The sequence below is a fragment of the Ranitomeya imitator genome, chromosome 4 (genome assembly GCF_032444005.1).
Source record: "Ranitomeya imitator isolate aRanImi1 chromosome 4, aRanImi1.pri, whole genome shotgun sequence".
NCBI classification, from domain to species: Eukaryota; Metazoa; Chordata; class Amphibia; order Anura; family Dendrobatidae; genus Ranitomeya; species Ranitomeya imitator.
Window position 1 is genome coordinate 139,834,165 of NC_091285.1, and position 13,679 is coordinate 139,847,843.

The following is a 13,679-nucleotide window of genomic DNA, read 5'->3' on the forward strand; positions in this document are numbered from 1 at the left end:
ACAGACGCTTATTAACCCGTGTCAAAAATGGACCATAAGAGACAAAACTATGCTCACTTTTCCAATTTACATTGCACTTCAGGTCCAGCATTGGTCTCTGCTCACCAGGCTTAAATAATGATAAAATGAAAAAAATTGTCAATCGCGCATGTCCAATTTCGGACACCCAATCGTGCTGTCCTCCCTGAGATAAGCCTCTAGCCATCATGTCAGTCAGCAGCTTCTCATAGACAACACAGGAACTTTCAGCTGAGCGAGTTCTCCTGTTTATGGGAATGTCGGCTGAGATGGCTGTCGGCTGAAAGATCTGTTGAAGCATTCAGCTGACAGTCATCTGATGTGTATGGCCAGCCTTAGTCTCTCTTCAGTCATAAGGTAGTCAGGAGATGCCACAGCGTAATCCCTATGGGTCTCATAGTGTACTGCAGCATATGAGTTATATACTGTATGTATGCGCTCCTGTGTATCAGTTACTACTCATATACAAATCGATACACCCTACATGTGAGTAACAAAACATTACATATGTGTATATGCACTATATGAATGCTAGAAGAGGCAATTTGCATATATAAATACTAGAAATCATACCAATAGCGTGAATAACAATAAAAAAAAAATTAAGAATATCATTTTATTGACACATATGAATTAAAAAGACTTAAATAAGGGATGGGGAAGGTGGGCCATACACACTGAAAATTCTCAATAAAATGTATAGAGTGTGGGCATAATGTAAATAGCGGTATTATACTCCCAGAGTTAAGTTTATTGGTCTGTTTATAAATATGGTAATAGGGTCATTAAAAATGCAAATAATTGTCAAATGGATAGGTAAATGGTAAGATAAGAGACCCGCAACACTTATCAAAAAGGCAGACGTGCCATAGGTTGTGTGTATGGCACCCTTCCCCATCCCCTATTTCTTGTGTTTTTAATTCACATGTATCAATAAAATTATACGCTTTTCTTCTTATTTTTTTTAAATTTATGATTATTCACCCTATTGGAAGGATTTGTTATTCATATTGAATCAAACCTTCCAAAAAACACTATTAAAAAGTGTTAAACAACCTTTTTTAATAAAATTATTATTGTCCATTATATGGTGAAAAATGTGAATTACCGTAATTTCTTAGTGATGAGAGGCCTTACTTTAAATTCTCAATCAAGGATTTTATATATAATTTTTTTTTTTTTCAATCTTTTGGAATCTGAGTTGTGGCTAGTCAGCGGCTTGGGCTATGTGCACACTAGCAGTTGGCAAGCAGTCAACGATAACACTGGGACTTATAGCTGTAGGCTACATGTCTATTCCACAACCTTCATATAAAATGTCGGGGATGCTTTTTCTGTTGTGATTACATAGTTGTCTAATACATTTCTTGACTTTGCACTTTCCAGGCAAGTGAAGGCTACTTTAGCCAGTCACAGGATGAAGATTTTGCCCAGAACGATGACATGTCTGCTAAAGCGCCACCTCCAGTGTTCTACAACAAGCCACCAGGTAATACATTTTCCTGTCCTCAGAATTTTATTTTATTTTATAGGTAGGGATGGATATATCATTGATGCAACCTGTGCAGCCGCACTGGGGCTCAAGAGGTATCCCCTTGGGCTTCAAAGGGCCTGTACATTGTTCTTGCACAGGGGCCCTTTTTGGTCTGTGTCTGCCAGTGCCTAGAGGTGTAGGAAAATGACATTGTAAACAATCCATTAGTTGTGAAAAAAATGCTGCAAAGAATGCTTGCAAAAATATAAGTTAGCTTATTCTAATTTTTTAACAAAAAAGAGATCAATTAAGCAATTCAATATTTGGTGTGGCCGCCCTATGAAGGAACTCTGTTCTCCAAGAAGTTTGGAACAACCTTCATCCAAACTACAGATGATTCTGTGGGTGTAGGATTTTGCAAATACAATCAATAACTTTTGGGATAAATATTAAAGGTTTTTTTTCTACTTTTAGAAAAGTCGACACCAAATGTTCCCTGTAATCTAAAATAACAATACCAAATAGTACTCGCGTTCTCCCTATCCAGTGCTGATTTTCCACTGCTGCTCTGGTCTGTGTTGACTGCAGTGGTGATGTCATGTTGATAGCTCACATTGCCGCTGCAGCCAATCGCTGAGCTCAGCCTTTTCGCTTGATTGACTGCAGCCTTGTTGTGAGAGGTTGACAAGACATCACCTTGGCAGCCAAAACACTAAGGCCATGTTCACACCATCCTTTTTTTCATGCGGAATCGCCGCGATTTTCCCGCTGCGGGTCCGCAGCTGTTTTCCATGCAGGGTACATTACAATGTACCCTATGGAAAACAGGAACTGCTGTGCCCACATTGCAGAAAATCCCGAAAAAAGCCGCGCTGAATAGCTGCAGTAAAAAAGAAGTACCATGTCACTTCTTTTTGCGGAACTGCAGTGGTTCTGCACCCATAGACCTCCATTGTGAGGTCAAACCCGCAGATGAAAAAAATATCTGCGGGTTTTCTGCGGTTTGTGGTGCAGAACCGCTGCAGTGTGGCTGCCCCCCCATGCTCCGATGCCACCCCCCGTGCTCCGACGCCCCCCCGTGCCTTCATCTCCCCCCCTTATACTTACCCGGCCTCCCGGTGTCCGTCCGTCCGTCCGTCTTCTCCCTGGGCGCCGCCATCTTCCAAAATGGTGGGCGCATGCGCAGTGCGCCCGCCGAATCTGCCGGCCGGCAGATTCGTTCCAAAGTGCATTTTGATCACTGAGATATAATCTATCTCAGTGATCAAAATAAAAAAAATAGTAAATGACCCCCCCCCCTTTGTCACCCCCATAGGTAGGGACAATAAAAAAATAAATAATTTTTGTTTTTCCCATTAAGGTTAGAATAGGGGTAGGGTTAGGGGAAGGGTTAGGGTATTTTCAGCCATTTTAACCCTAAAAACTTCCTAGAAAACACAGACTCTGCATAGAAAACCGCACTAAAAAACGCATTAAAAAACGCACCAAAAACGCATCAAAAAAAGGACCTGCGTTTTCTGCCAAGAGCTGCGGTTTTTAGTCCTGAAAAAAGAGGGAAATCAGGAACATGTGAACATAGCCTAAGATCAGAGCAGCGGCGGGGAGCAACTGCTTTTGGTGGAGGAGGGCGAGTACGATCTGATTTTCTGGTTTCTTTCTTTATTATGATTATAATTATATACAATTTAATAAATATATATTTACTTCATTGGAAACAATGGGGGCCTTAATTTTTAAAACTGGAAAACTCCTTTTAAAGGGGGTCTACAACTAGACCTCAATACAAAATGCACACTTTACTAATTAAATCTTAGATTTGATGAGCCCGGTGTATTTATTTTGAAAATCCATTCCAACTGTATAATGCTATTTTTTGAAAATTTTTCCCAATTACTGTATATATTCTAGTATAAGCAGAGTTTTTCAGCACTTTTTTTTTGTGCTGAAGACACCCCCCTCGGCTTTTACTCTAGTGAGGGTCCAAAAGATGGTGGTGGAGCAGCGGGTCACAGGAGGCAGGAGCCGTCTGCTGCGGCTAAAGCCTGTGACCGCTGCTATAGGGAAATTAATATTCACCTCGCTGCCAGTGAATATTAAATTCTGTGTAATAGCTTGCATAATGTCAGCCGCAGCTGCTGGCTTCCTGCAGCTGCCGGGCGGTCACACGTGCCCGCTACTCAAGAGTTATGAATATTCATTTTTCCCGTCTCCCATGACAGCACACCTGAGAGAGGGATCCGCCCAGTCGGGACAGGAAACCTACCGAAACAAAAGGGCGGTACCTCTCCCTCGCTTCAGTTGGGTTTCCTGTCCTGACGGGAACCCTTGTGCTGAATCACGGCGGTACTTTTTTGTTTTTGTTTTTATATTTTTTTTCGTTGATAGAAGATCCACTTACCCACTCCCGTCCCGGCACTTGAAGAGCAGGCAGGACGCCTGTAGGTCGGCCTTCGGGACGCTGGTAGCGCCATCCGCAGATCCTTCGGGCTCTTGCGCACGTGCGGGCGTCGGTCCAGCGCAGTCTGGATCTCTGGAGCCATTCTGCGGCTGCCACGCCGCTCTCTCCCCCTCTGCTGGAGCGACTTCCGGGTGCGCGGTTGGCGTTCAGTGAAGGGGCGTGCCTGTGTGATGTCAGAGAGGCGCGCCGGATACAAGATGGCGGCACCCATGGTTTGAAACGCCGGTAATTATGTGAGCTCTCCGGCGGTGTTCTGGAGGGGGAGAGGAGCAAGAATTGTTACCGGAAGAGGCGGGGAGCGCTGTGGAACGACCCCTTATTAAGGGGGTGGCTGCAATAGATCGCTGCTCATTCCCATACAGTCCAGAGATGGAGGGTATGGAGCAGCAGCAGCAGCAGCTATTACAGCAGCAGCAGCAAGAGCCCTTATCAGGCGATACATCTGCTCGTCATCATCCTAAGAAGAATAGCCGCTCAAATGGAAGGAGCAGCAATCATCCTAGTCGGACGTCTCAGGACTCTTCGACATCCAGGAGGAATGTTCCCCGTGCTCCCAGTCCGCCTCGGAATCCGGTACCCTTTATGGTCAGCGGGTGGTGAGTGATCTACGTGAATGTCACCCTGGTGGTAATGGGCTACATTTTCTGTTTACTTGGCAGGCGCCGAGGAAGGCTAGTTCCAAGACAAAGAATAAAGAATGTGCCCTCTGTAATGTCCCATTGGCAGTTCAGTGGCAGAAAAGTCTTTGTATAGATTGTATTCAAAAGACTATCCAGGAAGAGACCCCTGACTTTGCCTCTAGTCTTAGAGCAATAATCAGAGCCGAAGTACAAGACTCTGTTAAAGCAGCCCTTAAGAAAAAGGGTAGTAAACACCCTGAACCAGTTTCGGCTTCTGAGGTATCTCCTTCTGAGGAGGAAGGTCAGGAGGAACCGTTATCTCCCTGCTCCTCTTCTCCTAAGTCCTCTGACTCCTCTTCTGATAGTGATGTGGGGGCCGTCCGTGCTTTCTTACTGAGAACACGGACAAGCTAGTAAAAGCCGTTAGAGCTTCAATGGGCCTTAAAGATGAGAAAGCGGCCAAATCCCTGGAGGACATAATGTTTGGGGGTTTAGAGGAAAAGAGAAAACGCACCTTCCCAGTCAATTCCAGAATAAAAGCCCTTATAGAAAAAGAGTGGAGGAAACCAGAAAAATCGGGTAATCTTCCCTCGGCTTCTAAAAGACGTTACCCCTTTGAGGATAAAGATTCAGAGACTTGGGATAAGGTTCCAAAAATCGATGGTGCGGTGGCTAGATCGTCTAAAAAATTATCCCTTCCCTTAGAAGATTCTGGCGTATTAAGAGATCCTTTAGATAAAAAAGCGGATGGGTTCCTAAGACACACCTGGGAAGTAACCGCAGGGGGCTTGAAACCAGCAATCGCAGGAACCTGTGTCTCTCGCTCCCTTATTGTCTGGCTGCAGCAGATAGAGGAGCAACTGTAGTCTAAAGCCCCGAGAGATGAAATTCTAACCAATGTAACTTTAGCTAAAGGTGCAGCTGCCTTCGTAGCGGATTCCTCTGCAGACTCTGTAAGACTGGCAGCTAGGGCTGCAAGTTTATCCAATGCAGCTAGACGTGCTCTCTGGTTGAAGGGATGCCCGGGGGATCTACCTTCAAAAAATAGACTTTGTTCTATACCATGTGATGGCCATTTCCTCTTCGGTCAAAAATTGGAAGACATTTTAGAGAAAGCAGGAGATAGGAAAAAGGGATTCCCTCGTTTTCCTGTGGACTTTAGAAGGCCTTATTTTCGGAGGGGCAAATTTAGTAGAGGCCGCCCCCCGGGAGATAGAAGGAATTGGGACTCCAGAGACAGAAGGGGATCTGGATACATGTTTAAAGGTCCCTCAACATCGGCGAAAAAGCCCTCCCAATGACGCCAGGCCAGAGGTGGGGGGAAGGCTTTCATCTTTTCTCCCAGCCTGGGTAGACATCTCCCCCAGTCATTGGACTCTAAAGGTCATCGAACACGGCCTAAGAATAGATTTTGTTTTTCCACCGCGACAAACTTTTGTTTTAACGCCCCAAAGAAAGACTCCAGAGGAGCAGCTAGCCTTGGAGGCAGAGGTACTGGAGCTCGTATCAAAACGGGTTCTTGTGGAGGTCCCGGGGGAAGAGCAGGGAAAAGGTTTTTACTCTCCTCTTTTTCTCATACGAAAACCAGACGGGTCCCTGAGAACTATTATCAATTTAAAAAATCTAAATCGGTCAATAGTAAACTGCTCCTTCAAAATGGAGTCAATAAATACGGCCATAAAACTCTTATTCCCAGGTTGCTTCATGGCAGCCATAGACCTGAAGGATGCCTATTACCACGTCCCAATTCACCAAGACCACCAAAAATACCTAAGGGTGGCGGTTTATGTACAAGGCTGTCGCAGGCACTATCAGTATGCTGCCCTACCATTCGGCCTATCAATAGCACCAAGAATTTTTACAAAATTAATGTCAGAGGTCATGTCTTTCCTCCGCTCTCAGAATGTAGTTATAGTTCCGTATTTGGACGACTTCCTCATAATAGGGAACTCATCAACACATTGCCAAACACAAATAGAACAAGTCATATCAACGCTACAGCGGTTGAGGTGGAAAATAAATCTTGCCAAATCAAGGTTGATGCCGGAGCTAGTGCAATCTTTTCTGGGTTTAGTCCTGAATTCCAGGCGTCAGCTTTGTCTTTTGCCAGAAAACAAGCTGATCAAAATTCAAAATCTTGTAGAGTCAGCAATTCATCACCCCGCAATGACATTGAGAAGGGCAATGTCCCTGTTGGGTTCTCTGTCGTCCTGTATACCCGCAGTAAGATGGGCACAGTTCCATCTAAGACAATTACAATGGGAGGTCCTGGCAGCACAGAGGTGGTTAAAAGGGCATTTAGAGGGAAAGCTACGCCTTTCATTAGAGGTAACAGATTCCCTAAAATGGTGGACCATAAGAGACCATTTGACATCAGGGGTCCAGTGGATAACTCCAATAGACCAGGTCATCACCACAGATGCAAGCGGTTCAGGATGGGGAGCTCATTTGGGGACACTCTCAGTTCAGGGATCTTGGTCCCATTTAGAATCACAACAAGCGTCAAACCTAAGAGAGTTGTGGGCTGTAGAAAAAGCTGTAAAACATTTCCTTCCCATCCTCCAGGGTCATCATACCAGGGTCATGTCGGACAATCACGCAGTTGTTGCATACATCAACCACCAAGGGGGGACGAGATCCCCTTCCCTGATGAAGTCAGCATCTGTCCTCCTACAACTAGCGGAGCGCCACCTACTATCCCTCTCGGCTCTCCACATAAAGGGAGTCGAGAATATAAAGGCAGACTACCTAAGTCGCAAAACACTGAGGCAAGGAGAGTGGTCTTTGAATCCCCGGGTGTTTCAACAGATAGTGCAGGCTTGGGGCTTACCTGTGATAGACTTATTTGCCACCCTAAGCAACAGGAAGGTAGAGAGCTTCTGTTCACTAGATCCAAGAGAAAAACCCTTCGCGGTAGATGCTCTCCAAATACAATGGAATTTCAGCCTCGCATATGTGTTTCCACCAATAGCGATGATTCCGACGGTAGTAAGAAAAATCAGAATGGAGCAGGCGAGAGTAATTTTGATTGCTCCATTCTGGCCAAAAAGACCTTGGTTCTCCCTCCTGAGACAAATGTCAGTGACCGATCCATGGATTCTGCCAGAGATTCCGGACCTGCTTACTCAGGGTCCAATATGCCACTCTCAAGTGAAGGGCTTCCATCTTGCAGCCTGGAATTTGAGAGGGCATTACTGAGTAGGCAGGGGTTTTCACCAGGGTTAGTCTCCACCTTGTTAAAAAGTAGAAAGCCAGTAACATCAAGGATATATGGCAGAACATGGAAAAGGTTTCTGGAATTTTCGGGGCAACCTTTGGGGGACAGGGCTCCTGTGGGTACTATTTTAGAATTCCTACAGGCGGGGTTGCAACTAGGGTTAGCAACTAATACGCTCAAGGTGCAAGTGTCGGCATTAGGAGCCTTGTATAATTGTAATCTGGCCTCCAATAGATGGGTGTCCCGCTTTATAAAATCCTGTAGTAGGTCTAGACCAGTAATAATTCAGAGGGTTCCTCCATGGGATTTGAATCTGGTGTTGGAGGCTCTGACTAGTGATCCATTTGAACCCTTGCAGGAGTCATCAATAAAAATACTTACTCTTAAGACTGTACTTCTGGTAGCGTTGACATCAGCCCGTAGGGTGAGTGACTTGCAAGCCCTGTCTATCTCCCCTCCTTACACGCAGATATTTGATGATAGAGTAGTGCTCAGGCCAGATCCGGCATATCTGCCGAAAGTAGTACTTAAATTCCATAGGAGCCAAGAAATTGTGTTACCCTCTTTTTGTGATAATCCCAAGAACCCAGGGGAAGAGAAATTTCATACACTGGATGTGAGAAGAGCTATTTTGCATTATATATCTCTGACTAGTCAGTGGAGGAAGGATCAATCCTTATTTATAGCTTTCCAGGGTAGCAGGAAGGGATATGGGGTATCCAAGGGTACTATTGCTAGATGGATTAGGGAGGCCATTTCCTTATCCTATGCTTCTCGTGGTGCTCCGATCCCTGAAGGCATCAAGGCTCACTCCACCAGAGCCGTGGCTACTTCCTGGGCAGAAAAAGCAGAGGTATCGATTGATCAGATTTGTAAGGCCGCTACCTGGTCCTCACCGTCTACCTTCTTTAGACACTACCGGCTCGATCTATCCTCCTCAACTGACCTTACCTTTGGTAGAAGGGTACTACAAGCGGTGGTCCCTCCCTAAGGTGTTCTTTCTCCAAAAATCTCTCAGGTGTGCTGTCATGGGAGACGGGAAAACACCAAGGTTACTTACTGGTAGCCGGTTTTTCCGGAGCCCATGACAGCACCTGTATATTCCCTCCCTTTTGTCACCCTTTGGTGCGCACTTTTAGTTGGGTGTTTTTTGTTATTATTATAATGTGGTGATGGATTACCATGTGTACTAACCAAGGAGGCCTCTCATGCTCTGAAAACCAACTGAAGCGAGGGAGAGGTACCGCCCTTTTGTTTCGGTAGGTTTCCTGTCCCGACTGGGCGGATCCCTCTCTCAGGTGTGCTGTCATGGGCTCCGGAAAAACCGGCTACCAGTAAGTAACCTTGGTGTTTTCTCCTCTCCCATGGGCGTGGAGAGAAGTGAATATCCATTTCTCTTAAATAGCGGGTACATGTGATCACGCTCAGGCTGACACTGCGCGTGTTACTTAATGGTAATGAATACTCACTGCCCTCCATGCACAGAGTCCTGGCGTGGAGAGCAGCGAGTATTCTGGCAGCCATGCTTTCTTTGAAAGCAGCGCATGATATCACTGCCATGCGCTGCTTACAAGCATAAATTTGTTGCTTGCACTGGAACAAGACGCTGTAAGGGAGCGCAGGAAGGTAAGTAGGATGTGGTGGTTTTTTTTTTTTCTCTTTTAAATGTTTTTTTGGATGGGGCTTTGCATACAAGGATAGGGATGAGGAGCCATAATGACCAGGTTGGGGATGAGGAGCCATTCTGACCAGGTTGGGGATGAGGGGCCATGCTGACCAGGTTGGGGTTGAGGGGCCATGCAGACCTTAGCGTATCTAATTCAAATTACTAATAATGACCTACAAAGCCATCCATAACCTGTCTCCTCCATATATCTCTAACCTAATCTCCCGATATCTTCCCTCACGTAATATCCGGTCCTCCCAAGACCTCCTTCTCTCCTCCACACTTATTCGCTTCTCACCCAACCGCCGCCAAAACTTCTCCTGAATATCCCCCATCCTCTGGAATTCTGTGCCTCGACTTGTCCAACTATCAATCACATTCTGATCCTTCAGACGGAACCTGAAAATCCATCTCTTCAAGAAAGCCGCTGCCTCCTCACCACCACCATAGCTGCTGCTGCCCTCCAACCTATTGTCTCCTTCCCCACCATCCTGTAGAATGTAAGCCCGCAAGGTCGTCGCCCCTCTGTATCAGTCTGTAATTGTTAGTTTACTTACTGTAAGTGATGTCTGTAATATGTATGTAACCCCTTCTCATGTACAGCACCATGGAATCAATTGTGCTATATAAATAACATTATTATTATTATTATTATTATTATTATTAACAACAACGAGGGGCCATGCAGACCAGGATAGGGATGAGGGCCAATGCATACCCAGCTTATACTTGAGTCAGTAAGTTTTCCCAATTTTTTTTGTGGTAGGATTGGGTGCCTCGGCTTATACTCAGGTCGGCTTATACTCAAGTATATATGGTAATTATATTGATATTAAATTGTTCATTATTTAGAGCTGATTTTAATATGCAGATTGTGCAGCTGCCATGGATTTTCAAATTACGTAGGTCTCCTTTGACCTGTAAACTCTATAATAATAATGTGTGCAGTTTTTATTGATAAATCTAGTAACAAAAATGCTTTAAAACAATTTTTTTAAAACGTTACTTTTTAACATTTCTGCCATTTTTCTTCATAAAATGTACAATTTTAACTTTATTTGTGAATTTTAATACACAAACAGCCAGTATTAAACAGGTCACACGTGTTTTGAAATTGTTATACATGAAAAATACACGAATAAGACACACAATATATTAACCTTTTTATTGAGGGCCATTGTAAAATTTCAGAGATCGATACTAGACCCTTGAAGACAAAAAAGGTATTTAAAGATATTTAGAAATCTCAACCCCATGTAACATAAACTAATGATCACTCAAACCAGTCACTCACTCATAAATGACCACACACCTGCCTCTGTGCTTTCCTTCGCCATGATCTTATCATGCATGAGCCGTCCCAAACAAAACGCGCAAGGAATAATAATAAATTTTATTCTACAAAGTTCTTACAGAGCTGTCACAGATGTTGCCAGCAACCTATGCTAAACTTTCCCATATTATTATTTATTTATTATAGCGCCATTTATTCCATGGCGCTTTACATGTGAGGAGGGGTATACATAATAAAAACAAGTACAATAATCTTGAACAATACAAGACACAACTGGTACAGTAGGAGAGAGGACCCTGCCTGCGAGGGCTCAGTCTACAAGGGATGGGTGAGAATACAGTAGGTGAGGATAGAGCTGGTCGTGCAGTGGTTTGGTCGATCGGTGATTACTGCAGGTTGTAGGCTTGTAAAAGTAGAAAATTAAAAAAAACTTTTAAAGCAATTTATCAGCAGGTTTTTGCTATGTAATCTGAATACAGCAGGAAATGGAGGCTGGAACACAGATTTCAATGATGTGTCACTTTTTTGGTGTGCTGTTGTTTACTTTCAATGAAGGTTTCATCACCTGGGAATTATCACTGTTGGACTAGGTGCCCTTGTGCCTCCTGGTCTGACTCCACCCCCTCTTGTGATAAGCTGCTTACTAGCAATAGACAATGTACACAGAACGCTGTGGTGTAGGCGTGGCAATTTTCTCAGCTCTGCTTCTAAGAACTCTGTCACAACTGCTGCACCCAGTAATCTAAGTGATACATGGTTGGTATCAGGCTCACTTGCCCTATATTATGCTACTCCGATTAAATAGCAAAAACCTGCTGACAGATTCACTTTAAAGGAGTGTTACCCATATTTGAGACAAAATCCTATGAAATTCAAATTGTGCTTACATAAATGAGTACCTCTGACCAGACGGGAAGAGTCCGAGGGCATGACCAGATGGAATGTAAAAAGGTCCACCCACTGCTATGCAGATAAAATCTATAGTTCTTTATTTTTTTCTTTTTTAAAGGGAATCTGTCACCCCAAGAATCGTATATGATATAAGGCCACCAGCATCAGGGGCTTATCTACAGCATTCTGTAGATAAGCCCCCGATGTAACCTGAAAGATGAGAAAAACAGGTTATATTATACTCACCCAGGTACGGTCGCGCTGCGGTCTGGATCTGATGGGCGTCTCGGACCCGGGCCTCTCTGACCTTTCCTGGCGCCTGCACACTGCAGTACTTTGCTCTGGCCTCAACAGGGCAAATCAGCCGCGGGAGAAAGACAAGAAGAGGAGATCATCGTCTGAAGATGGGAGGCGCTGGACCCGGACCGCGATGCCCATCGGACCGGATCGGGAACACCCCTGGGTGAATATAATCTAACCTGTTTCTTACCTTTCAGGATACATCGGGGGCTTTTCTACAGCATTACAGAATACTGTAGAGAAGCCCCTGATGCCGGTGGCCTTAGCTCATATACGATTTTTGGGGTGACAGATTCCCTTTAAGAAGAGTGTGATACCCCCCTGATAGTAATGGAAGATTTAAAAGGTTTTCATCCCTTGTGAATCTTGTGCGTTATGAAATGTATAGTGTTTATTGATCGTGTTCTTATTCTTTGCAGAGATTGACATCACCTGTTGGGACTCTGACCCGGTCATGGAAGAAGAGGAAGATGATGAAGAAGGAGGCGGCTTTGGTGAAAGTGCTTAGTAATCCATTCTCCACTTTACAAGTGCTGACACACGTGACTAAAATATGTGACACAGCCGTTTAACAGCAAAGTATTGTAGTAATGGCTGAGGATTCTGCTCCTGCTGGAGCCATGCTAGTAAGACCCTGACTGCTTCTCCCCTCTTGTAATGCCACTATTTAGGGGAGGAGGAGCAGGAGCCAGGGTGTCTTTTACTTCTCCACCTTTCAATTATTCTTTTCTATATATTCTAATGAGCCAGACATACCCTCTGGCATCTCCCTGCTTTACTCGACCCGATTTATGGGGATTGCTATGAACCCCTATAGGTTGAGCAGAACTTGTGCATCGGATCCAGGAGTGGCAACTTAGCCACTGGTGCCCTCAGTGTTATTAGCTGACTTTTTTTTTTTTTCTTTTTGACCAGCCCGTGCCGACTGCCTTTTGCATTCGGACTGAAGGATGCAGAGAGGATTTCTTGTTGTAGTTTTATCTTTGTAACTTGTTCCTGCAGCTTTTTGAGGAGACAAAATAGAAACTTATGGCAATAATTAACCCTTAATACCCCTGCACAATCCCACAGGGCAGGGGGGCATATTTTCCACTGTAGCATCCCCCCTTCCTTCATATTATTCATTTGCTCTGTGCTCCTATTTATTCCCTGGATGTGGGGGTGCCATGCCTTGTTCTTGGATCATAAGCTCCTGCTGGTAGGTTAGTGAAGAGGGAGGGAAGTTGTGCACACAGATACTTTTTTTCTGTTGACCGCCTCTTTGACTCCTTGCGCCTTCATTTCATAACCTACAGCAAAGCTTCATTTTCTTTTTCATGTTTAGTAATGTTCTGAAAGCACAACACTGTACAGACTGTGCTTGTGTGTTAATAAAGGAGTCTGGATCCAAATCGGGAGTACTGTGGTTATTTTGTAGAGTGGAAACTGTGGCCTCGATTCATCAAAAAAATAAAGTAAAAAATGCCCCGGAATCGGCTGACCATCTCTTGTGCTTGATCGCCTTCCAATTCTGCACTGACAGACGATGAGGAGGAGGAATTATGGATCAACAAGTTTGAATTCGAATGCCCAATCCTTTTGTTCTCCAGGAGATAAGCCGTTGCCAGAGGCTTTTCCTCCTCTCCTCATCGAGAACACATGAATTGCCTTTCTAGAGTTTATGGGAACCTTAACATATCTGTAATCTGCTTTCATGCCACTTCTGTTTCCAAACACTTTGCAGCCACTTGTCTTTTCTCCT

The 13,679-nt window shown here is 44.5% G+C and overlaps 1 protein-coding gene across 2 annotated transcripts in view; it reads left to right on the forward strand.

Annotated features, from left to right (window-relative positions):
• The window catches only part of DBN1 (drebrin 1), a 134,938-nt gene extending 121,609 nt beyond the window's left edge, over positions 1-13,329 (forward strand). For both annotated transcript variants that reach the window (XM_069763965.1, XM_069763964.1), the window contains exons 12-13: positions 1,405-1,507; positions 12,358-13,329. In XM_069763965.1, coding sequence (XP_069620066.1) covers positions 1,405-1,507; positions 12,358-12,446 — 192 coding nt within the window. In that variant the 3' untranslated portion in view covers positions 12,447-13,329. The remainder of the gene's footprint in view (positions 1-1,404; positions 1,508-12,357) is intronic.
• Positions 13,330-13,679: the final 350 nt, after the last annotated feature.